Here is a 27,436-nt window from a genome sequence, read left to right as displayed (position 1 = left end):
CGCTCGGAGCCAGCGGCAGTGCTCGTTAAATGTAATTGAGCATTCGGCGAGCGTGTCCTATACTCTCTCTCTCTCTCTCTCTCTCTCTCCCTCCCTCCCTCCCTCCCTCCCTCCCTCTTCTCTCTTCTCTCTTCTCCCTGTCTCCCAATCAGCGTTCGTGCGTGTGTACCCGTGCGTAAGCGCGCCCGCGCTCGACCCGAGAACCATCCGAGATTCGAACAACGGTTTCGTGGCTCTCGTGACTGTGACGCTATCACAAGCCATTCGAGAATCTCGAATCCGACGCCTCCACCTTACTCTTCAATCTCTGATTTTTCAAGTGCCTTCGTCTCGCATATCGGGAAATCGCGCTTAGGAAGTGCTCGGAAAAATGAAGGACGAACAGGTAAAGAGGGGGAAAAAAACGAAGAAGAAGCGAGGGCAACGTTAATGTGGAGATGAAACTATGTCACTCTGCTTATTGACATACTCATCCTAGTGAGCACAATTATTCGCTAGGAAGGGACATTGTTACTCCCTGTGCAGGTAAATTAATTAGGTTTAATGTGCCTAGCCTCGTTACACAATTGTTGACAATAATGACATATTCGAGCGCCAATGTATGTAAATAATTCGTCCATAGACTCTTGAATATGACGGCACTTTTCCGGCAATTTATTTATAAAGTTATTAATCAGCCTTTCTAATTGAATTGCAAAGTGTTCGTGTCTTCGACGCGAATGACGACGACTCAACGAATGACATTTTCACATCGAGACTCTAATTACGGCAAAGCAGATCGGATAAAAAGAAGGAATTTAAGGCTGAGGAACGAACAGGATCTAAATAACTCCAGAAGCATGAATTGAATTTCTTTTATCGGCCTCAAAATTCACCTTGACTTACTTCGGAAGTAAATGAAGATTTATTCCCTAGCTTTATTTTTATTCGAGTTCCCATCGCTAAATCTCCTTCTCTCTCTCTCTCTCTCTCTCTCTCTCTCACTATCTCGCTCTTGCTCTTCCCTCCTCGCTCCCCACAGTCGCCGTCGCCGCCAGTACTACCACTATCACCACCACCACCACCAGTATTATATTACTAGACAGACATATCGTTCGCGCCTGCGCTCGGCTGCTCTCCTCGCTTTTATTTTCAATGTCTACTGGCCGGCGCTTTCCTCCTGCGCTGGAGGAGACTTAAAAGCGAACGAGGATAAATTTCGCCTCCGCACCAGCTTTGGAAATTCACTTGACTCTACACCGAGAAGACCAGGCAGCATAAGTAGTAAAGCGCGCGGGGCGGGAGGGAGGGAGGGGGGGGGTGAAACAAAATGAAAATAAAAAGCAGAGCAAAGAGATAGTGCGCCTAGAGGTTTGACGTTCGGGGGTGGGTGGGAGGAGGTAGGCAGGGGGAAAGCAGACAACGACGGTGCGTCAGCTAACGCCAGAAATAACGCAGGTATACTTAGACCAGCCGCGACCGACGTCCACAGCGAATGTCCATGGTTAACTCGGGGATGTGCGCGCCGCCCGGCCTCCTGTCCCCCGAGGAAGCGACTCACGCGTGTTTTACCAGTGACAATCGTCGCTTCGCTAATGCTACGACGAATTTCCACCTCGCCGACCATGGGAATCTTCGTCTATTCCCTCATCTCTCTCTCTCTCTCTCTCTCTCTCTCTCTCTCTCTGTCGTCTTTTTTATATTTCAGACGGACGCCTTCATCGCGCTCCCATAGCCACGGGGCGAGAGGCAATTCGAAGGTAACACGACCCGTGACCGTACATTTGTATAATCGTCGACTTCACCGAGTGCGCGCATCTCCGTACCACGACAGCTTAATAAATTTCCTGGGAGCGCCGGGCACTGACAGTTCGTAAAATGCACGGCTGCGCTTTGAATTGGCGCGGGCCGATTGCCTTTGTCAAGCCCTCCCTCCTTTCGGCTGCTTCCGCAACATTTTATTTAATGAAGCTGCGCCCAGCGAGATTAATCGGTTGGGAAGAGCACCGCGCTTGTCCCATCCGAACATGATCGCATAGTACGAGGGACGAGGTACCGAGTTGAAACGAGCGGAGCTCTATCGAAGTCGACGTTAATAGCGCACAATGAAATGCCTCGACTTGTAAAATAGCTTGGCCGATGAAATCCAAGAGCTTTAGCAGCTTGCGACCGCGTGAAATTGTATCAGACTTCGTAGCGAGATAGAAGAATAAGGCGACTCGGAGCCGAGAGTAATCGAGCGTACAGTGCGGGGACGCCCCCTTGCCTACGTCACTCGTATCTTCACCTACGCACACATTAGGAATGACAATGTAATTGTAACACGGGAAATGGGACTCGTGATATCGATGATCACGATGCGATTCAAATATACGATTACGAGTTTCTCAGCGCACAAAACGATCCTCACGTTACACAAACGATATTTCACAGATGCGCGAGACTCCTCTCGAAAGTTTAATGTGACTAATTCAAAACAACTTATAAAAGCATCGTGGAGGAAAGTTTGGTGGGGGAAAAATGGTTGATGGTCAAGATTACTAGGTCTTGAAATCACTTCCGCCCCATGATTCTCAACTTTCGGTACGACTTTCGAATTTCGAATTAGTTTCAATTGACATTCGCCAGCACTTCCCTCAACCTCCCCAACATTACGTAAAACAAAGTCCATCTTGAAGAAGAGCTCCGGGACAAATCGAAGGGGAGGGTTTTGGCATGGACACGGGGCGCGTTTTCCCCTTGGGAGCTCGGGGGACCCTCAAGATAAACAAACACAAAGGCCAAGCGCATTGTCCATTAGATGCGGGGGAGGCGCGCAGGTCGTAAACGCGACCGGGAGCGTGAGATGACCCGCGCGCGCGCCATTTCCATTTGGCCGATGCTAACGTGGCGGGGCGGTGAGCATTTGTGCGCGAATAACGTTTACCGGGAGCGGCTCGTAAACACGCTAGCGTCGTATAACTGCCGAGAGCTGCTTTACCGGCTGGGGCGTGAGGTGAAGCGAGCCTGTATTTTACGCCGGGCAACGACCATTACTCGCGGGATCTACGCCTTTCGAAAATCCCCGTCCGCTCGATCGAGCCGAATACGTCGTCGTAGGCAAAGTCCGTGGGCGAGCTGCTACGCTATTACGCCCTAAGGCTGAAACTGTCGTTCTCGCAACATGATGGTCGACATATTGTCGAGTAAATAATTTAAAAAGAGAAGAAGAAAAAAATCAAGGAAAATATCCAATGCTGCCCCCCACCCACCCATCCACCCACCCATCAATCCACTCACAGATGGCTCTACGGCTGTTAAAATCGGCTTAAGCCAAAATCTTTGTGTATAATACGTTGGCGGGGGGGGGGGAGGCTGGAGCACTAATTTGCGGATAGAAGCAGAAATGGAATGGATCGGTGTTGCTATTATTATTGATCTTAAGATTGTGGCGACGTAATCTGCGTTATATAGTCCAAGTGAATATAGCGATTATCTCGAGCGTGTGCCGTGCTTAATTTATATACGCGTGCGCGCAAACGCAATGCCAAAGCAGCAAGCCCACTGTTCTATTATTACGAGGTCGGGAAAGTAGTGGAGATATGCCTTTTTTGAAGGGCAAATATATCAAATGACCGAATGGATAAGTCGATTCGCTTTAAACGCTCTTGACTTTTCTCATAATACCGGCCAGAAAAAGTTCCATTTACGTGAGTGACGAATGTCTTCCGAGTCGTAAAAGCGTCGATCCGTTGAAGAAAAAAGTTGGGTGTCACGCGTTGTTTACATATTCAAAGCCGACGCAACGATAGGCAAATTAAAGTTGGATAAGTTGTGGCATAATTGTGCCCGTTGTCCTTCGCATTCAACGAGAATCAAATTTTATCGCGTACGTTGCATGCACAGCTGATGCAATTCCTTACGTGGCTCGCTCATATTGGAACTGCATCCATACTAATGTCATATTTTTATTTATTTTTTTTTTCCCGGCATACTTGTTCAATTGATAAAATTTGGATTTATTTACGATATCTTTGCAATTTAAAATAGATCTGAATATCGTTGGGAACGAGGGAATATTTTACTTCATCCTATTGTACGAACCCCACGCGCTTATGCACCTCGATATTGACTCGTCGTATTAATAATTTTAAAAATCGTTCGTCGTGCACACGCGTAACTGAAAAGTTTCGAGCATTTTTCAACCGCGCGGAACTTGACGTCCATTGACAATTAGATATGTGAGCCTTCATACACCTAAATAGTTTGAAATTTAAAAAGTATATTATAAGACAGGCGCGCACGAGCAGGGGCGATGGTGGTATTATATTTCGAATATTTAAATTTATTCGTATAGTTAAAATAATATTGGGCAATTCGCTAGAGCAGATTTTTCCGTCCGAGAATCACTAATTCACATTTGTCCAAAGTAATACGGCTGTCAGGAAATAACGATCTTTCATTATATTGATAGAATGATTAATGCTTTCGCGTAAATGAGAATTTTTATCAATTTCTCATAAGAGATTATTTTGGGGTGCAATCGTTCAATTATTATTGTTGTTGTTGTTGTTGTTGTTGTTGTTATTATTATTATTATTATTATTATTATTATTAATATTATTTTATCATTATAATAATCATCATCAAAATTATCATGGTCACAATTATTTTGTTGTTGTTGTTGTTGTTGGCATTATGACCGAATGCTTGGCTTAATTATCATTAAGCGAATATGAGCGAATTGAATTTACGGTTAGCGTCAACACAAGAAGCGTTAATACCTTAATATAGACTTTAAGAGGAAGCTTTGCCGTCCCGCCGAGTCCTTTTGGCCTACGAGCGAAAATGTCCACGAAGCGGTTGTTTTGATAAAGCCGTGACTCGCATCGTCGGACGCGCGAAACCAAGCGCTTTAACCAAATTTCTTTTCACCATCCCAATCCCATTGCAATTGAACATGAGATTACAGCGCGCGGCGAGCGCCGTAATAACATGCGCGAAGCGAGAGCTTTGAAAGCGTCCGCTCATTGGGCTTTAACGACGCAGCGACGAATCTGTTTTGTCGCCAAAAGCCAACGCGCCAGATCCTTTGATCATGCATTCAAAAATAGACCACGAGACACAACGACCATCATCTCCACCATCGTCGTCCTCTCGTATGCGAGGACGCGCGCTCGCTCACGTCAATTACAGGAGGGTCGCGACTCCGTGTAATAACCATCGCTAATAAAAAGGTAAGCGCGCGCGATAAAGGGCGAGGCGCGGAGGGGAGTGAGGTGGTGGGATGGTGGGAGGAGAGGAAAAGTGGAGGGTGAGCGCAGAGCGAGAATGGAAGACGCTTTCAAAAGAAGAGCCGCCGAGGCAATTTAATTTCTCCCGGACGCGCGGCTCCATACACGCAGCGCAGCACAATATCGCCGCGAAGAGCGACGACACGACGTGTCACGGTTTATTACATTCTTCCCCGCTCACTTCCGCCATCCCGACCTCCAGTTTCCGGACTCCCTCCTTGTCCTCTTTTTTTCTTCCTTTTTTTTTTTTTTTTTTTTTTTTTTCTTTTTTTTTTTTTTTTTTTTTTTTCCTCGTTTTTTTTTGCTCTTCTTTATCACCCGGCCAATCTTGCCCGAGACGAGAGCACTCGGGACTAGGCAAATTATGGCCACCTGACAAACTCGGCCGTATTTCCTCGATGAAAATCAGCCCCGTACGTGTGCAATTTGAAAACAACAAACTGAAATTTCAAAATCCCGGCTTCGTGAGGATGGGAATTCCACTCGATCCTACGACAGCTTTTTCACAAAGCCGCAAAAGTCCGGCGCAAGCATAGCTCGCAAGCATTAATGGCTTTATTCTTCGGGAACATTTACGTGAGCGACAGTAAGTAACGCTCACCACTTGCTTTGGACACGCGTTCTAAAGCATTCTGTCGAGGCGCCGCGGTTAAGACTCGGGTCGACTCTAGTTGAAAATCTTAGCAATGTCGTTGCCGTTGCGTTCAATGGGCATTTAATTATAACTCGGTGGATTATCAAAGGCACGAGGAGGAGAATAAGAGCATCGGGGGCATTGAGCGAAGGATTGAAATTCATGATGAAGGAGTCGCGCGGTCTTTAGGAGGTCTTTACGGCGAGTTATTTCGATCTGCCGGATGGATCCTGTTGTGCGTTTTTCCTCGTGTTGCCGTCGTAATAGGCGACAGGCGAGCCAACATTGACACACTGACTTGTAATATTGGCTTTAACTCGTTGCTTTACACTCGTTTGATTATTTATCGCTATCGGCTCGTTATTATTTATCCCGATGGTGCATGAGAAAAGAAATCAATTTTATTTAAAAGCGGCGCCGCTATTGAAACGCTTTGACGTAAGATCGGCGCACGTGCGAGCGCCCGCACGCTCCCGCATATACTTATTTATTTATTTATGAAAAGATTATTTTAACGCAATCATCGATTGAATGACAATTGAAATAGCTTTAAAGTAGCTTTTCTTTGTCTGTTTAATTTTCTTAACTTGTTGCTGTTGTTGTTGTTGTTGTTGTTGTTGTTGTTGCTTTTTGATTTTTCACAATCGTATAATTTTCAGCCGATTCCATTGTTCCCCACGGTGGTGAAACGCTTATTAATCCCAACGAAATATATCAAATTTTAAGAAACTAGTTTTCCTTCGCCACCGGCAGCATAACTGAGAAAATTTAATACTAAAATAACAGCACGCCCTCCTCTCTTACCTTTTTTCAATAAAGCTCATAAATACTTAATGACACGAATTCAAACTTAAATATTTGCTTTAGGGGAAAATAATAAAAGGCGAGGTGGCTCGCAGGAAAGGTTACACGCTCTGTACATAACCAACAGATTTTCCTTCGCTACATTCCCACAATATACAGATAAAATTTACTGACTCTTTCCACGAATCGGAGGAGATGCAGCGACGCATTGAATCGGGGGCTCCGTCGGCAGAGTAATTAACCATCAATAAAGATAGAGAAATAAGGTCTTCAGGTAAAAGCCAGTCGTAAGGTAAGGAGAAGAAAAAATGCTCGACTGCACTTTGGGAGGCATAAAATCCCAGCGTGAAAAGAGCAGCGGCGAAGATCGAGCGCCGAGATAGTCGTTCGATCTTCGTCGCTCCCTTGGCTCAAATTTCAGCCGCCCGGTCAGCTCCTCTACAAACTACTAAACGAGTTCGCTGCACCGGCTCCCGAGGCGTAAGGGCTTTCCTTTCAGCATCGAGTCTGCGCCTCACCTCCCCGTGTCCCGACCAAACTTCCGCTTATCCTTTATGCACCGCAGACGGCCTCCGAGGTCTTAGCATCGCATTCGTTAACGGCTGCGCATACGCCCGTAATAAGTGCTAAAGTTCCGCGAGATTACGACGGGCGCGTTGCTCTTACGGATTGCGAGGACACGAAATTCGAGGCTATCGAGAGGCGCGCAATCTGTCACGTGCGCTTTATTCTTCATTTTCCGGCGCAGTGTCTCTCGACGGCACGTAGGTAGCTCTCTTGGGCTTTCTTTGCCCCGAGGCCGAGGGATTTCCACGGTAATCGTGGAAGAGGAAAAAATAAAGATAACAAAGGAAATGAAAAGGTATGAATGGACAGGCTTCGGTTGGAACAATGAGGGACGAGGATAGGATGGCGAAAGGAGCCAAGTACAAGTTTTTGCTTGAATGTCGTAAGAAGTCGATGAAGCTCCGCACGGACGTGTCCGTAGGTGAACGAATTTTGGATGAATTTTGGAGGTTAGGCGAGGATGGAGGAGCGTGCGCGACTCGTTGACCGACCCAATGTCTCGGATACCCGCTCTCCTCGAGTTTTCCTGGTCACTACGGTAACGAGAATCACGATGACGACATGACCCTGAGGATGGATGCCAGCGCGAGCGCGCGTATCTCGGCGCAATTATTGCTTTGACAGTTGAAAAACGAATGTGTAATGAGCGAGACTCTCGCGTACGGAGAGGCCGGGAAGGGGCAGCCGACAACTTGCCCTCTGTATTTCGAATTGAAATTATTGGCACAGGTACGGTAACAGAATTAAGAATCGTAAATTCATGGAGTATTTAAGTGCGCGAGTGCTTTGTTGCTCATTCGAGACTGTTGCAATTGTATTGTAGTCGAGAATCGACTTTGAATGATTTTACGAGCTTTTGCTGCTATATGGGTAATGCAGTGCAATTAAGTTTTCCTCCATACAATGAGAGCTTAGTAATTTACTGTTAATTAGAAACGAGTTGGTAATTAAAGTTTTTATTTTTTAATTTCATTTTAATAACGCGGCGCTTTATTTTCCGGTATTTGTGCTTATTAAAATAATTACTTGTATTGCCCTCGCGCTCGCGCATTCACTTCATATATCATCACATTAGTCTCTCCGTAACGTTAAATCTAAAACATTCGACTAAAATATTATTTTAATCACCAGCATCTTATTTGCTTACCTATAAATCAGCTTACGAAAACTTATCCTTTCGCTAAAATGCATGGACAGGCGTAGGCGTGCAGGCGCGAGCGCGAACGAGAGAAGGAGAGTAATGCAGTGACAAATACTTTTCCAAATGCATAATAAAAATACGCCGTGGACCTCTAATTTATCCATCAATTTATTAATAATACATAATCGGGCCACCACTTTATTGTCATAGATTTGCAAATTTCACTGGTCTTATGTTGATGACGCATATCTGAATTGTGATATGCATTGTACGTATGTATAATGCAAATATTCAAATAGCGAACGAGTAAATGAAAAGAGCCTCTAATTTCTCGCTCCTTCACTATTCAATACAACCTTCAATACAAATAGACAGTTGCCGATAATAAATCGTTCGATTATCATGAAATGCATTAAAACGTAATTGACTGAACTCTAGGTAACTCAAGATATCCAAGATACATAAACTTTCGATAAACCAACTTGTTCATCGTGACTCTCGAAAATAATTTCATCGTAGAATTTCGATTCGACTATATCCATCGCCATTTAAAACAAAAACAAAAGTCAATAAAATCGTATTTTTTATCTTGATTGATTATAACCGAAATGAGCACTTGGCGATTTCAATAAATTATAAATTCACGTACGAGCGCGTATTTCAGTGTTTTTGTTTTATAGTTTTTATTTATAGTTTCGGTTATAATGAAGAGTAGTGACAGATGGAGAAACGATTCTTCGGTTATAATTTTTTACTCGCCCGCTAGCCCGACCCCTCTTCCCCCTCACCGCGACAAATGCCATAAATCCGTGGCGTATGTGCAGTTAGTTACTCATACCAATGCGAGTGCAACGTTTCTACTCCGAGCGGTAGCCGTCGCTACAGGCTTATCGATAATTATCGCTACAGCAATATCTAGCCTCGATACCAAAGCGCTACTTGTGTGAACCCCCCCCACACACACACCTCCCCCCCCTACCCAACTCGCTAATCACCCTGTCGTTTCATTCTCCTTGTTTCTACCGTCCCTGTTTGTCCCTCCTTACGTAAATCCGTCGTCATACGCATCTAAGCAGCGAAGGCAGCGATGACCGTCGATAATCGCTTCGTGATTCGCGCATAAGCGTCACTTCCTTTTCCGGTGCGAGTCACACAGTTGCCAATCGCCCGCGAGTTTACAAATCTGCTTATTGATCGCCAAGCGCGAGCCTACGATGAGCCTACGCGGGCACACGTGCGCGGCGATTTCGAGGATTGACGATTGACCTCGGCAAACTCAGCCCACTGCCTCTCTAAAGCCCCTCGCTTTAGCGATTTGCGCATTATGTTACGGCGTTTTTGCTCTTTTAGCCATTCGTACGGTTTGATCCTTGAGCATTGCGTGGCAGCGAGAAAAACTACACACTGCCAACATCGGTATAATGGATCTCGAGTCGATGATCCTGCGGTCTCGGATACATAGACGTAAAGCGTAATGAGCGCAAACTCGATACTCATTATTACGTTAAAAACTGATAATTGAGAAAACTTTTGAGTTTTTTTATTTTATACCTATGCGCGTTAAGGTAATTTACCACGAATTCTATCGTATATGTGGATTTAACATCGGCAAATCCACTTTGGAAATACATCATTGGAAAAATTTTTCACGCAATAACTAAACTCAATTGCAAATTGTAAAAAAATAATGATAATGACAGCGATAGTGATGGTGGTGGTTGTGGTGGTTGTGGTGGTTGTGGTGGTGGTGATAGTAATAGTGGTGGTGGTTGTGGTGGTGGTAGTAGCGGTGGTGATGATGTTGGTGATAGTGGAAGTGGTAGTGGTAGTGGTAGCGGTAATCGTAGTGGCAATGGTAGTGGTAGCGGTAATGGTAGTGGTAATGGTAGTGGTGCTGGTGGTAGTGGTAGTAGTAGCGACGGTAGCAATAGCAGCAGACACTTGATAATGTTACACATAATTGTCTATTTATATAATGTTTTTAAAGCGCGAGCGTGAGCAACGTTACATCTGTATTCATAAAAAGTTCTTTTTTTTAACATTTTATGCTTGTCGTTAATATCAACTCGCTCCGTCATATTAAAGATTAATGTAAGGATTGTCGTGAAAGATACCTTCCATAAACACTATTTCATCAGAAAAATGAGTGTCCCGCAATAAAGTCGGGGGCTACTACGAGCCTCCGATAACGAGTTTATTTCAATAAAAAGTGTGTCCTTCGCGCGGCTGAAATTATCACCCGACAATGTCGTCACAAGTGATAAACCGCGTCGAAATAGTGGCAGCGCTGCGCACGAGACTCGTTGCATTGATCCTTTAATCGAGTTCAAGCCTCGGTAACGATAAATCAGACACATCAACGCGGACAGACGGGCAGAGAACTCGAAAAAAATGTGCCAACGCCTATCGCGCTAATAATGCCAAGGGAACGGGGCGCTACGATGTAAATAATTCCATCGGTCTGGCCTCTGGGTTGTGCGCTACAAAGCAAAGGAAACGCCAAGAGAATCAGGAGTCCTCGAAGGGTCGTAGTCGTTCGTTTTGCACAAGCCGAAAAAAAAAAAAAAAAAAGAAAAAAAAGAACAAGAAAAAAACGTGATAAAGCCCGAGGAGGGCTGACAAGCGAATGGGAGAAACGAGACTTATGAAAATTCCCCGTTCGGGAGTAGCGGCTAATCCCGCGGTGGTCGCGAGCGGAGGCGGGAGCACGAGCTCGGCTGGCTTCGTGCGGGGGCCGAAAAAATCCAAGCCACAGAGCCGAAGGCCAAAGGGCCGCGAATCTCCAGAGTCGGTGTCGCGGTAAAGCCGCGCGCCTCGCACGATTCTTGCCGATTTGGTTAGTCATCGTGGAGCATTGCGAGAGGTACGACAGCTGACGCTCGCTCGTTTTTGCGAAAGATACTTGGGTGCTTTGAAGGAGGTGCCATTGTCGTATTACTCGTGGAAACAACGTCGCCAAGCCGATTAGCAAACTTTTTTTTCTTTTGGGTTTTTTTTTTTTTTTTTTCATTCTTCGACGGCTTCCCTCGAGCGATGAAGCAAAATGGCTGGCTTTCAATTCCAATGAAAATTACTTCGCGGAATGTTAATAATAACTGCTAGTTATGGTTTTATCAATCCGACGATCTTTTAATAATGCACAGCTGGCAATTGACGTGAAGAAATAATGAATAATGCATCATTAGGGAGATGGGCCGTATCGAGCCTGTCGTTGAGATTCTGTGCTGCTTGCCACGACGTCTTTAATTAAAACAAAAAACAAAAACAAAAAAAAAACAAAAAAAAAAAGGAACGAGAGAGAGGGGGGGGGGGGGGGGGGGGGAGAGAGAGAGAACAAAATTATGAAGTAGAGAAAAAGAAGAGAGAGAAAAATGGAGAAAATAATGAATGAAAGAATGAGAAAAGTTGAGGAAAAGGAGAGATTTCAATTTATGGAAAAATAAAATCTACAATCTTTCAGCAGTGAAAATATAATGTACCGTTGCACAAAGTTTCATGCAAATACATCAAAGTCATCTTTACAAGCTATTGGAAGAAATTTCGTAGTGGAGAAACTAACGATAAATTGACAATAACTTTGTAAAGTGGCATTGATATATTTGCCTCGAACTTTATATAATGCGATTACTTCAATCGAGAAAATTAGTATATTTTATTTTTGCATAAAATGCAATCTTTTTCATTTTAATTACGACCGTTTACCGCTACACGCAATTTGCAGGCGCGATAAATCGGGCGCTTTGAATTACACGTCAATTTAATATCAAAGTTAAATGATGCCTCGTTTGAAAAGAGGATTTGATCGATCAGGAAACTAAATTGGAAATTTTCCATTCTTTCGCCAATCGCTCTATATTTATATAAATCCTCAATCACTATTTATAGGCTTTCCTCGCTTGTATTCATCTAATTTGTGACCAATAAATTTTTAATATATTTTGGAAATATCTTTGCGCTAATCCGTACCTCTGTCCTCGGAGTTTCGTAAAAATTTAAAATACCATTTCACTAACATCCTCCAACACTATTATAGAAATATTACGGGACATTTGTTCGACGGTAGCGAGCGCGCGCGCGCGCATATCAAAAATACATATACATCACTGGTCATGTAAAATAAAAGCGTTATTATGCAAGAATAGCCACAATAAAAATATACGACAGACTCGTATGGAACAGTTTTTATTAGTACAAGGAGAAAAAGCCAGGGACAGACAAGGGAGAAATGTACCCAGTGCAATACACCGTGCAACATTCAGACGATATGCGTCACGGATACTCGAGTGTAAGGGAGAGTGAGTGCGTGCGTACATTGCATATACGTGCGCGTGCACAGGAGCGAAGGGAAAAGGTCTGGCAGCCGGATGAAAACAGAAGGGCAAAGGGGAAGGAGAGGGAGAGCGAGAGAGCGGGAGAGAGAGAGAGAGAGAGAGAGAATGGAGATAGACAGAGGGAAGCCGATCGACCAGGTGGTTCGAGATCTCCCCCTCGATTTTCTCTGTCCCGTTCTGTCTCTCTCTCTCACTCTCTTTCACTCTACCGCTCGCGCGCGCATGTTCTCTCTTTTACTGTATCGCCTTGTTACCGCTGCATTTATCTGTTCGCCTTCTTCTGTATATTGTAATCTCGTGCAGCCGGATCGACCCTACGAATCGAGTGGTGGCCGGAACAGCTTGAGCTGCATTAACCTTACACAGGGAAGGGAAAAACATTTCGAGAGGGCCATTACGTTTGTTACGGAATTCCCCGTAGAGCCTCGACTGATTCGACTGATATAGCGGTAAATTATGTACGCGGGTGTGTTATGTCGATTCACGTCCGTGAGGTGAGATTTAGAAGTGCAAAAGATAAATAATCGTGCGCCATCGGAAGACGCTTATACTCTTTCAAGCTCTCGTTTTACTTTCCATCGACGCTCGTTTCGATAAGCTTTAATGAAATGCCCTACGGCTATTAATACAATAAGCTCGAGCAATTTCACTTGGACATTATTCCCATTTGTATTTGCTTAAATAATACAAATGGAAAGAAAGCAGTGCCAATTTAGCAAGCTTGAATTTTCGAGATGAAATAAATGATGCGAGAGATGAGAGAATGATGCAATCTCCCCTAATCTGCAGCCTAATAAAACACGATGTTTATGCGTGTTTAGAAAGAATGAAAAATTAATATTTCATTAAAGTAGCGAGAAAGCCATTCCTCTAAATAATAAAATGTAGGAGCTTAGAGGTGTAGCTATGCTCTTGAAAACTTTAAGGCGAAGAGCAAATATTCCCACGAGGAGCAACAATATTCAGCCAATCGTCGTTACACGCGAGCGTTCGCAATAAACAACTCCGCCATTAGTGAACTCGACTTTCAGCTTTCGCATGAAAAATCAAATTCCAACACTCGAATTAGATAAGCCCCTGCTCGCGCAGCACTCACTCGGGATCGTAGGAAAAGAAAGAAGGAAAAAAAAGCATGTGAAAACGAAGCGCAAAAGCAGACCCCTTGCCCCCGCCGCCTTTAATCATAAAGGCGAGTTGCTCTGACTCTCTCTCTCTCTCTCTCTCTCTCTCTCTCTCTCTTTCTATTATACCTCGACAGCTGTGCCGACTGCGGCAACGATGAATTTAAATAGCGCTCGCCCGCGCAGAAACAATCGGGTGATTAATCCAAAGAAACGTGAACGAAATCCAATTTCGCGTGCAGCGCCCAAGAAATTAACTCCGATGTTTGCGTATATTAGCGGGTATATTCAGGGCCCGTACGGGCTCAGCGACTCTGTGAAAACACAAGCGGATAACGGAAACGGTGAAGGGGTGGTGAAAGAGGAGGTGGGCGGGATGCTATCAGCACAGGGAGCAACTTCCACGGTAATTTTAGTAGCGCTTGACAATTTGGCAACGGGCTACTGCAAAGCAAACAGGAAAGCGAAAGGGAGCTCCGAGAGGTGGAAAGCCGGAGGGGGGGGGGGGTGGGGGGGGGGGGGGGGGGGGGTAGACGGATGGAGGGGAGCATGGACGGTGGATCGGATAGCGGGAGGGAAGAAAAGGAGACACCTGAAGTGGAACAGTAGTACCGTGTGCAGAGGCAATGGCGAGCGTAAAATTATGCGCGAGGATGAGGACGTCGGCGGATGATTACGAGTTTTGAAAATCCATTGCATTTCATTATTGCGAATTTCGATCCTCGGCGACTTTAATCGCTGCCGTTAGAACGCTTCAGCAGCGATAATTATCATAAATATCGATTTGACGACTTATCTTTACTCTTTGCACCGCGCAATGACTTACCATTCAATTTTCCACGGACTTTCGGTCACACTCGCCTCGGTTAATGACTTTCTTACGGGGGCCTGCTCGCGCGCGTTGAAAAACTGCGATAGACATAGTCTAGAGATCGACGACTACTAACGAAAAAAGCTTCAACAACAAATTAACCCAGAAGCGGTAAATTGGGGATTAATCTAGCGTCTCGTCTCAATCGAACGAGGCCGATCACCGGCAGATGATGAATATTGATAACATCCGAGTCGATACTCCTCGTACGCAAAAGCAATCGCAACATAATACAATAAGCACATAATTAATTTACCATCAAATAAATCTCATTGCTCCACCAGGCATAACAATCGGCCTCAAGCACTGCTTAACTCTGCTTAATTATTCCTTTAGCTCCCGCATACGATAAAAAAATAATAATAATAAAAAATAAATAGAGCGAGGTGTATAGGCGTTTAAAGACGACGATCGAGCACGTCGGGTTCAAGCTAAAAAGCAAATTAAAAAGCACTACGGAAATAAAACCTCGGCATAAAAGAAGCAACAAGCCGAAGGTAAAAAGACAGAGAGACATTGGTCGCATATGCATAGGGTGTTTGCGAATGCGGAGGGCCACTGCAAAATTCCATTTGCGATCAAGCGTCTCTATCCTTATAAATCTCATTGTTCGATAAGCCGATATTAATGAAGCGTCAGGATGCCGTGAGCGCAGGCGGATTAACATTTTGGGGAGGGGGGGGGGGAGAGGGGGGGGGGGGGGGTACGAGGAAGGCGCACACAGGACAAGCTGCACTCGCTCACATCTATTTATACATTGCGAAGAAGAAGAAGAAGCAGCGCTTTAATGAGTCTAGGAGCTGTCACGGCCCTGTGAGATACGATCGGCCAGCAGTGCGCGTTACGAGCTTTAAGCACTGGCGCAAAGAGAGAGTGAAAGAGCAAATGAGAGAGTGAGAGTGAAAGAGAGTAAAAGAGAGTGAAAGAGATAGATAGATAGATAGATAGATAGATAGATAGATAGATAGATAGAGAGAGAGAGAGAGAGAGAGAGAGAGAGAGAGAGATAAAGAGAGAAACGTTGCGATGAGACGGAGGAAGAGCGCGATGAGGGAGGTTGATGCATCGGGGTAGGTTAGAGAGAGAGAGAGAGAGAGAGAGAGAGAAATGGGAGGGAGACTCGTGAGGAGAAAAAGGACGAAGCTGCGTTCGACGGGAAAAATCGTACGAGTCATTCTACCAATGACGAGCGCGCGGTCGGCCGAGGGCCACAATGCAACGCCGAAGTAAAAGAAGAAGAAGGAGAGTTTCGATCGCGGAAGGCTCCCGTGTATTAATAGTGCGCGTCCGCGAGGAAACGATCCCCGCTGCCATTCACCCTCTCGCAAAAGGTCCCGCGGGAATGCGCGAAGGCTAAAAGCGCCTCCTGCCGAGCCTTCGACTCTCTATATAGAAGCCTCGCAGAATGCGCTTCTATCTTTGCACGCATCTCGCGCACTAAATCCGTCGGGAGCTCGTCGGCAGTGGCGCACGGCAACGACGATATCAACTGGCAGCGAATGGGGTGAAAAGAGAAAGAAGGAGAAGGCGCGCGAGACGGACTACGCGGCAACGAAATAAAAGTGCATTTTAAAGAGCCGTCGTCGTGGTGGGCAAGGGGAAGGGGGGAAAGAGAGAGGGGGAGTGAGAGAGAAAGAGAGAGAGGAGAGAGAGAGTGAGTGAGTGAGTGAGTGAGTGAGTGAGTGAGTGAGTGAGTGAGTGAGTGAGAGAGTGAGTGAGTGAGAGAGAGAGAGAGAGAGAAACAGAGAGAGAGAGAGAGAGAGAGAGGAGAGAGACGCGCGGCAAGCACACTCGCAATCTCAGCGCCATAATTCTCAAGCGGCGCGGGACATAAATCTCGGTGCTCAGAATTCCGCGGGACCGATAATCGAGCGAGCGGCCATACGGTCCCGCGTAGCGCTATAACGGCAATTCCCGGGAAATTCACTGCCCGAGCGGACCAAGAAATTTCGCAGCCCTGGCTTTTGTATTGGCTGTGACAAACGACGCGGGCGACCCTCCCGTGGAAAGAGGTCGACAGGGTCGATGGTGAGGGCCCGCGGGATAAAGAGAGAGAGAGAGAGAGAGAGAGAGAGAGAGAGGAATAAAGAGAGTCCTGTGCGCGCCAAATTTCTCCTTCAAACTTCCCACTAAGCGTTTAGAGTGTCTGCGTATTTATGCCTCGCGATTAGAAACGAAGATTTGTGCATTTCCCGCTATACGTATAAATCACTGTTGCACGCTGGAATGAAAATGCGAAAGCGCGAATGTGATGCGAACGGAGGCTCCGAGAAGGACGCAAGGGTGGTATTGAATTATGAAATTTTAAGAGAGATGAGCGAAATAAGACGGTGAATGCTTCGCGAGAGAGAGAGAGAGAGAACTTATTTAAAATTCAGCGCACGATGCGTAACTTTGCGGTGCTTGCTCCATGCGATATACTTATTTTAGAATGAAATCTGTCTTAGCTGGGAAAGTGCACTCAAAGCGCGATTCACGAGAATCCGATAATTCTTATAAAACAGTTTTTTAAGCGTATTATTATTTCATATGACGGCCTCTCGTCGCATCGCGGTATTACGTAACTCTGTCTTCGTCTTGCTGGAGGATAGATGTTGTTGTGTCGCGGTACCGCCGAAGATTGATAGATATATAGATAGTCGGATTGGTCACGGCTCGGTTTGGAGAGTGATGAGGAGGTGTTTTAAAGATGACGAGTCCACCATCGGCTGGGAGGAATTGGGGGGGGGGGGGGGGGGGGGGGGATAAAAGTTACCGATGCAAAGGGCTCGCTTGTACATATTAAGCAGCCGCATTAGCGAATGCACGAAACGTGCGCAACACTTTTCCAAGGAGTCGTGAGCGAGTGGGAGTCGAGTCGTGGGGCCGGGCGACCGCGGGGCCAGGGGACCGACTCGTCGCAGCTTTATCGCTCGCAAATCAGCCGAGCATAATGTCTCGTTACCGCTCCCCCCGAGGCACCGTGACGTATACTCCCGTATGTAAGAGCATTGGTGCCAGGTCGCATCGAGGTGTGCTGTACCGTCGCTTGGTCGCCCCTTGGTCGACGACACGCGGATAGCGGATGTCAAGTGGTCGATTAAACTTACGTAATCCAGTTGGGCCCGAGTCGCGATATCGTTGCTGCTGCTGCGAGCTGAATTATGTTTTTCGGAACTCGACCGATTGTCGTGGCCGTCGAAGCCATCCCTCCCCCCCCCCCCCGGGTCCCTCCTCGCCACCAATAACACCCGAGATAACAACTCTTTGGGAATTCGTTTTTCCAAAGAGTTGGAGAGCGCATGCGCCTCGTCAGTAGTACACTATTGCCATGTGTATGCCTAACGAGCGTTACTAAGAATTTTGCGACGGCACTTTAATAAGATGTTTTGGTAATGCAATTGGCACGTATTATTCCGTACCGATATATTTTTAAACAAATACGCATTTAATCGAGTTGATTACCGAGCGCTCCTTACTTACGTTCATGGGCAAATGGCGCATGACACCTTTGAGGTAGATTATCTTTCACGCCACTGCCCCGCAAATAAGTATGATTATCGATAGTCTCGGGTACTACTGTATCTCGACTCGATTCTTATTCAATATCAAACTTTATAACTCGTTATTCTAATTGAACGGGATTCGCATAAATGATGATATTTTTTTCCAATGAAAATCTTCTATGCTGATCGCTTCGATCCGTCCGAGTTTGAGCCTTTGCCGTAAAAATTTGGAGACGAAGTATTTCTAAAAATTTTATTTTTCTATTTCATATATATAAATGCATGCACGGGGAACATTATGCGGCTAAGAACACGAGGCAATAAAGTCTTTAGCATTTCGAGTTCTAAAAATAAATTTCCGAATTTTACCGTTGAGTTAAATAGTACAATTTATAACGGCGATTAAAAAAAAAATTTTGCACAAAAAGCAGCTCGAAACAATCGATCAATATTACCAGCCTGTATTTTGAACTAATCGTCCAATATATACTGTTATTAATTAATTTGCTAATTATTTATTTCATAGTTGATTAGAAATTGAATCTGATCAGGAACTCGAGTACGTAACGGCACTTACTTGTTTTGCATTGAGAACCGCGATTGCGTGTTTCCCTCCTTTTATGAATGCAAGCCTCTTTTATTTTTATTTGTGTGGCCATACGATTGGCCGAGCTGCACGATAATTGTTGATAATTGTTTATCTACATATGAATCTCGTAATATTTTTGTAATTATATTATCTATGCACGTATCGTGAAAACGTAATTTATCCACAAATCCGTATACATATATATATATATATATATATATTTTTTTTTTGTCTTCTTCTTTTTCTTCTTTCCTTCGTGTTATTCTCGTGAAAGAAGAATGATATCATGTATAAGTTGGTTGAATGGAACGGGATAATTACGCATTGGAAGGAATTAGACGCTTAAAGCATTCGACGAACACAGATTAATTTTAGAAAGGTAAGATAATAATTTGTAACGTAAATTTTTGTAACAATTGTGCAACAACGATTCAGCATTCTCCTTTCTTCTATTTCTCTCATTTTTTATGTATTTATTTTTTTTTCCTCTCTTAATTTATTTCTTATACAAGTTAAATATTAGTGTTAATAGCACTGGATTAAATTGATAAAAATTGGCTTATTGATTTTATCATACGGATAAGTCACAAGCAAGTCAGTCTATTAGCCATGCTTACAACCTATTATCAATGGTCTTACGAGTTTCTTTGTATTACAATATTATAAAAACTACGATAAGATATGTGGTAAAATCAAACGTTAAAAAAAAAAATCCCGTCGTCATTGCGATAAGCGTTTGAATAAAGATATCGATGATAGTTAATAAGTAAACATAGGAAAGCCTTCTCTTTCATTTGCTTTTTATTTTCAGACATTAGAGAGAATACTGTAAAAGAATTGATAATTTGCCATTGAGTGGCGAGAGAATGGAATCGACGGAATGGAGTTTCATCGTGGAGAATCGGAGAAGTTTTCAGGCAACATGTAATATGCCAAATTTTCCCAAATACTCCAATAATATGCCACGGATAATAATGTACTTTCATATAAATAATTATATAAAATTGAAAAATAATATATTAGGACAAAAATTTCAACAACAACAACAACAAAAACAACAACAACAACAACAACAACAACAACAATACAACAAAATAAATAAAAATAAATAAAAATAAACGTGAAAAAATGAAAATTCCGCCTGCAAAAATTCTCGAGTACACTTAATTAAATATTGCTGATGAAGCAAACTTAAAACAAATTCACAAACTACATGAGTCATAAAGAAAAACTTTCACCGAACTCGGCAAATCGCGCGACCGGCCGGTGAATAAAAACAAAAAGCCGAAAAAAAAACATCTGCCATGCAAAAAAGTCACGCACATATCGGCGGTACGTGAGTCGGGATGGTCTAAAGTATCGGAGACTTTTCGCTCGATTTTTTCATTGTCAGCAAACTTTGCTTCTATAATTAGTTTAATCTATAAATATACGCTTCAGGTATTCATTAATCGAAGAGGAAATTATAATTTATTTGCTTATGTTATATATAAGTCCGACCAAGTATTAGGAACTTTGTTGATTTTTATTAATGTATTAATATTATTTTCTTTTATTTATTTTTTTTTTTTTCTATTCCATTATTGTTCGTGCTTTTACAATTTAGAATTATGCCACTCGCGCGATATTCGCATGTACAGTCGTCGAACTATCGATCGATGCAAGTTATTAATAATTAATCAATTGAAATGTAATTGGTGTAACGCGAACGTGAAATAAATGTGAATTCAATAATGTCTGGTCTTGAGAATCATACCCGATGACTATAAATAATAAATAATCAAAAACTACCTGTAAGATAATATTGCAGCGCTTGTGTGTGTATGTATTTATATATATATATATATAGGCAAATACATCGAGGCTACATAAGCGTAATTGTCATTTGCTAGACTACGTTCGCGGGGGGTCTCCGAAGTAAACGTGATTTTGCCAATGTAGCGACCTCGAGTAACGGCCAATTAACCCGTCATAATCAAAGTACAAAGTTTTTCCGACCCGGAGCATCGCCCTAAGCTCCCACCTAGCTAATAACAAATATTAGCGGTAGTCCACGCACGGATCGCTGCTCCGATCTATATTTGTATGCGCTCCCGGGGCAACAAAAAAATCGCAAAAAAGGATCAATGAACAATGGGATGGGCATACCGGCAACTCACGAGACGCGATCCGGCGTGCAAATAGAATTGCTGTGGGCCGTCGGGGGGTGAAAAAAAAAAAAAAAAAAAACGTAGAAAGGGCAAAGTAGGAGGCGGCGTGGGTCGGCGAACAAGAGGAACTCACTCCAGAAATAATGCACGGTATCCATCCAAGTCGTGGTGGCGAGGAGTCGACGGAAGCACTGCTCTCCCCCGTGATGCTAGTGGCTCGTCCTCGTCGGGCACACGCGGAGGACGGAACTCGGAGGCTCGGCTCCTCGACTCAACTGGGCCTCAGCGGGCGAAACGGGCCGCCAATGTCGCCTGGAGGAAACCACGGAGGTGCACCTTCGCTGATAACGAGGACACACCGGGGTCGGGGCTAGACGCGGGCGCGGGCGCACTCTCCTAGTGTCCGAGTTGGCGGCACGTGGAGGAGGCCCGGGCCATGGGCGCACGGAGCTGCAGCTGCGGGGCTCGCGGCGACGAAACTCGGCGGCGCGCGCTCCTAGCCAACATGACGAGCGCGCAGACTATCGCTCCTGCCGCGCTCTCGCATGCCGTTGACGGGACGAGAGGCGGTGGCGGTGGCAGCGGCGGCGGCGGTGGTGGCGGCGGCTGCGGCGGCAACAGCGGTCGTGACGGCGACACGTAGCGGCGGTATCGGCGTCGGCGCGAGATTCACGGAGGTGGCGGTGGTGACGACGGCGACGGCGACGGCTGCGCCGCTGCCGTTGGTCGTTCTCGTTATCGTTGTTATTATCCATAGCTGTTGTTTTTGTTGTCATTGTCTTTATCGTGGTAATTGCTGTTGTTGTCATTGTAATAATCGTCCTCATCCTCATCGTCGTCGTCGTCGTCATCGTCATCATCACCGTCATCGTTCTTGTCTTTACCACCGTTATCGTCGTGGTAGTGATGGTGATGGTGGTGATAATGTTGACAGTGGTAGTTGCGGTGGTGGTTGTAATGATAGTAGTAGAAGTGGTGGTGGTTGTGGTGGTGGTAGTGTTGTTGTTGTTGCTGCTGCTGCTGCTGTTGCTGCTGCTGCTGTTCTTCCGGGTCCGGCTGCTGATGATGCTGATGATGTTGATGGCTATTGTGCAAGTGATGGCTATATTTGGGATGGTGGTGGTGGTGGTGATGATGATGATGGTGGTGGTGGTGGTGGTAATCATAGTGGTAGTGGTAGTGCTAGTGCTAGTGGTGGTGGTGGTGGTGGTGGTCGTGATGGAGGTAGTAGTAATGATGATGGAGGATGTGACGACGATGACGACGACGACCACGATGACGATAATAATGATGATGATGATGATGATGATGCTGTTTATGATTATGATGATGATGGGGATCGCGATGGCGATGGTGGTGGTGGTGGTGGAGGCAACAGCGACGCCGGCAACGGCAGCAACGACAGTTAGACGCTACGCAGACCACGTAGAAGGCTGCCGACGGGGGATGCTCCCGCGGGATATGATTTCACGTGGGCCAGCGTAAAGAATGAGAGATCGAGACTCGGTTGGTGGGGCTTACGATGGAAAGTCACAAGGTGACGACTCAATCCCGTTGCCAAGTGCTCCCGTAGCTTCTCCCTAGTTTTCTTTGACATGGACGAATGCGGCCTTTGCTAACTTATAAACTTCTGGGATAATCGAAGCTCCTACGAGGTAAAAGTTAGTAAGGATGTTCATATTGGAGGGAAAGTATAGCATTGCATTTTTTTTACACATTACGTCGCTGTGAATTAAGAAATCGTCTGAGACGAAATCGAATGCATCCCTCTAATAAATGAATGATTTAGACAATGACAGTTTGGATCAGTCGACTGATAATGTAATTCAATACGTTTAGTATTTACAAACAAAAAGATATTTGTGTACAGGACATTGTGTACAGTACAAATGATGAAAGAAAATGTTGAAGAAGCTGTATGTTTCATCCCAAGAATGGATAAACCAATTTTATGAAAAAAAAAAAAAAAAAAAAAAGGTATAATAATAATCTTATAACTATTCAATGTTATAGCTAATCTATTGGTGCGAGTCCAAATTAATTTATCAGTTTCATTTGAATTATATTCAATATAATTCAAAGAATCTCAAATTGAATTGTCGAATAAACATTTTTATTGGTTTTGCCTGTAAAATGGTGAAAAATGTTTAAAGAGTCGTTGAAATTCAATGAAATAGACCGCGTGAACTTGGAAATTTAACTTTCCATTATCTACATTTAAGTTGAATGTGTTCAATACATTAAGTTTATATTAATCACACGAATGTTTTACGAATGTTAATAATTAAAATTATTATTATTAGTTATTATAATAAGCATACATGGACACCGTTTGTTTTTTTAATGAAGAAAAAAGCTACTGGCACATTATGGTTCAGAAAGTTTTTTCTATTTTTTTATTGGCTAATGGAATTTCAACGTCCAACATTTTCACAAAGTGTACATATGTACCAATGTGAATGTGACCTATTAGTTGAACTTAACACATGGCGCCTCTTGCACTTGCACATATATGCATAGTGCAATTTTAAAGGTTGCTATACCGTACATAAACATAATACAAAGTCGATAGAAAAGAGTCACTTACCAAAGCTTAACCCGACTAAGTTAATTATTTCTTATACTTATCCAATACATATATATATATATATATATATATATATATATATATATATGTATTGGATAATATTTAAGAATAAGTTCCTATTTTTGTTCTCCCGATTTGTAAGAAAAAACTATGTGAGATATTATCTTGTATACGTAATGCAATATACTTTTGTATATGTTGTAATTTACAGTAAATTTACTGGTTCTCACAAGCTGAATTAATGCTTAAATAGAAAAAAGTTGACTATTGCTTAATTAAAGCATAGTAAAACTCTAATGTAATGCTTATAGATTTTTCTTTCTGATATGATAATAAAGAAGAATTTGGATTCCTAACTATATCATAAACATTATTATTATTATCATCATCATCATCATTATCATCATCATCATCATCATCATCATCATCATCATCATCATCATCATTATTATTATTTACTTCTAGTTGTCCCAAGATACGGCGTTAAAAACAAAGGCGCATAATTATATATTGAAAGATAAAATACCAACAAAGTTCTTGCAACTACTACAATTACACGACTAGTTATATGAACGATGATTTGAAAGACTAGAGTTTACGTTTATAAATTTACTTATTAGTTTACAGATAAGGATTTACATAATACGTTCATAATATAATATTTCATGAGATTATAATTTAACAAGGCATCTTAATTAAGCGTTTAATAGTTGAAATGAAAATAAAAATGAAAATAATGAAAAATGCCCGTTAATAAAATTGAGTTAATGCAATGCGTACACGTGTGTTCTGATTTCAAGCACATCCTTTCATTTTTAAAATGCTTCTTCTGCTAAATTGACAATTTCAATTCAGCTACTAGTTTTACGTAGAATTATATTTCAGCTATCTATTTGCACGTGAATAAGTAGAGAATTATATCGCCGCTCTAATATAATAAAAATATTTTTTGAGAACTACACGTGCACAAAGACTCATTGATCATAAAAAAGGCAAATAAAATTTTGCGAGTAAATGATTAATTACTCTCATTCACTGCACGAAGTTAAATAAGTATTGGTTACGAGTTTAATCTTACAAACGCGCGCGCGCGTGTTGTGTGTGTGGTGGGTGTATTGGGTGTGTGTATTGGGTGTGTGTATCTGCAAAAGAGGTTCGTTGGAAAAATATACAATGTTTATTTAAAAAAATAAATAATTTCATAATTGATTTTCATATGGAAAATATCGTCGCTAAATCATAGATTGATTGTTTAGAGGTAAAATACCGTAGTAAAGTCTGATTGTGAAATGTAGAGTCTGAAGTAGGAATAAAATAATAAAAACCAATTATTCCTTCGAAATTCAATTCAATTGTCCAAAAGCTAAATATAATATCAACAAATGAAATCTTCTAGATTGCAAAATAATAATTATTATATGTGTGCGTGTGCACGCGTGTGTGTATGTGTGTGTTTGTGTGTTTGTGTAAAAATAATTATTTACTAAACAAATTAAATGATGCTCCTAATTACTTTTCATTTACATGCTAAATATAATAGAATACTTATCGAATGTTTTAAAAATCTAATTCTGTCTAGTAATGAATAATAATAATAATAATAATAATAATAATAATAATAATAATCACAAGAAGAGGAAGAAGAGGAAGATATATATTATAAGCCTTATCACAATTCACGTCTTTCTTCTAATTAAATTTTGCTCAGACATCAGGAAAATGTATGAGATCCATTGAATCACGTGTAATTAATTCTTAATAACACTTTAAATTTCTATTTGTCACTAAATAAAAAATAAAAAAATAAAAAAAGAATTGCAGTTTATCAAACGAGCTTGGCTTATACTCTCACAAATATATGTATAAATACGTCATATACGTATATGTCTGTAGATCTTGGATATGATGGAAAAAAAAAAAAAAAAAAAAATAAACATTACAAAACATGAATCAAAATACTCCCAAAAAATAATCGTAATCCTTGAATGGCCTTAGATGTTAGTGTTGACGGCGATGCAACTTCTCACTTTCGAATTTAACGTCGAGGTAAAAAGCTTCACCAAGAAAGTATGAAAGGCAGGAAATAAATCACCTGTTAACAGTTCGAAATATCCCTGCAACATATTCGAGTACACACGCCGTTCATAAAAGAGACTCGAGAGTTAAAACAGCCTCAGCTTCAACCTGTTCCTCGCCTATATCTCCCTCTCCTTTCCTTTCGCTTGCTCGACCTCTCACTCTCTCACTCTCTCTCTCTCTCTCTCTCTCTCTCTCTCTCACTGACTCACTCCCACCCTTCCTCACCATCATTCGTCGAGCCTCCACCTCTCGCTCGCTTCAAGATCTCCCCGGGATGCAATCGCGAGGAAGTGAAAAAACAACCGCGACGAAAGTTCTTTGCTGTATTTATCTCTCTGTCTCTCCCACCCAATGTCCTTCTTTTGGCTTTCCTCGACAGACTCGCCGTGAAAATCAGCTTTAAAAGAACGGTAAAAAAGGCAGTGAAAAATCGCGTCACACACATAAAAGCCGTAAGAGTGTACATGCAATGGAAAAAGCGAGTGCGAGCATATCGGCGACAAGGACGAAACGAGACGTCGACGTCGGGCGTCGGCGCGTTCGCGCGCTTCTCTCTCTCTCTCTCTCTCTGTCTCTCTCTCTCTCATTCGCCCTCTCTCCCGCGCGCTCCCTTTCGTACACGTTCGCTCACACTCTCTCTCTCTCTCTCTCTCTCTCTCTCTCTCTCTATTACGCTGTCTCGCTCTCGCACCCTCTTTCTCATACTCGCGCTCATTCACAAGCCTCGAGCGCGAGACAGAGAAAGTTATCCGTGAGCGGGCGAGTGTGTGGACATGGCATTCGCATGTACCGTACATGTACGTATAAATGGTGGACACTCGGTTCATGTTGTACTCACCACAGGTCGAGCTGACGTGGGTCGCCTCGTCGGAGACTCTCGGTCGCGTACGTCCGTAGACACACGTCGTTCCCTCTTCCCTCGCTCTCTTTCTACACCTTCTCCGCCACCTTCTCACTCCCGCCCTTTCTCTCTATCTCTTGGCCCTCTCTCTCTCCCCCTATCTCGCTCTCTCGCACTCTCTCTATCTCTTGCTCTCTATCCGTTTCTTCGGTCCTATCTTGGCACTCCTGTTAGTCGGCACTCCCGAGTAGACACTCTGTTCCCAGGAGAAAATTCGAAGGAACACGCGAGAAAGCACTGGCCGAGGTACTCGGGGCCCGAACCAGTCGACTAGCGCACCGGTGAACCGTCCACGTACACACACGCGCGCGCGCGCGCAGCTCACACACACGGGACTTTGCTACTGCTACAACTGCTGAGGCTGCTTCAAAGGCTGCTACGGCTGCTTCCTCAGGGTGGACGCGCGCGAGGACGACGCGCTCTCACTCTTGCCCTCGGCTCTGGGCTGGCGGCAGCAGCGCGCGGCCGCAGGTCTTACGCACACGCGTGCAATCGCGGAACGCCCCCACTTCGAGAACCGGGCGCGCGCCTACGCTCCACCGTCTATGTGCGTGCGTTTTCGGGCGGACGCCGAGCTGGTGCATAAACAAGTGTGCGCGGGTAGTAAACGCCGCCGCCGTGTCGCTGCCTCTGCTGCCGTTGCTGTTGGCCGTCGTCGTCGACGGGCATGAATCGCGACGCGCGAGCTTGCGAACTCACACACATAGACACACAGCCGCAGGCGAAGAGCGTACCGAGAGCCGCGTGCGCGCGCGCGCGAAATAGCGGCGCTCGGGTGCGAGGGACGACAGTGGAGCCGTGCAGGAGAGGTTGCGCGGGGCGGCCTGGCTGCGCTCTGTTTTTGGTATGCCAGGAATGGCACAAAGAATCTAGACAACGCACGCGTCCACGGCGCAACCGGTCTGCGCACACGCCGCCGCCGCC

General features: G+C 43.9%; 1 protein-coding gene across 4 annotated transcripts in view; it reads right to left on the bottom strand.

Moving 5' to 3' along the window:
• Positions 1-26,511, bottom strand: part of scalloped (TEA domain transcription factor 1 homolog scalloped) — a 253,550-nt gene extending 227,039 nt beyond the window's left edge. For 3 of the 4 annotated variants that reach the window (XM_011501482.1, XM_011501483.1, XM_011501486.1), the window contains exon 1: positions 21,079-21,500. Coding sequence is in view for 1 of the 4 variants with exons in the window: in XM_011501486.1 (XP_011499788.1) it covers positions 21,079-21,103 (25 nt within the window). In the remaining 3 variants the exon portion in view is untranslated. Of the gene's footprint in view, positions 1-21,078; positions 21,501-26,449 lie in introns of those variants that run through there. The other variant, XM_011501484.1, reaches the window with a different exon arrangement.
• Positions 26,512-27,436: the final 925 nt, after the last annotated feature.

Source organism: Ceratosolen solmsi, unplaced genomic scaffold, assembly GCF_000503995.2.
Source record: "Ceratosolen solmsi marchali unplaced genomic scaffold, CerSol_1.0 scaffold28, whole genome shotgun sequence".
Taxonomy (NCBI): domain Eukaryota; kingdom Metazoa; phylum Arthropoda; class Insecta; order Hymenoptera; family Agaonidae; genus Ceratosolen; species Ceratosolen solmsi.
The sequence above is the reverse complement of the archived record's forward strand: the minus strand, read 5'-3'. Positions and strand labels throughout refer to the sequence as shown.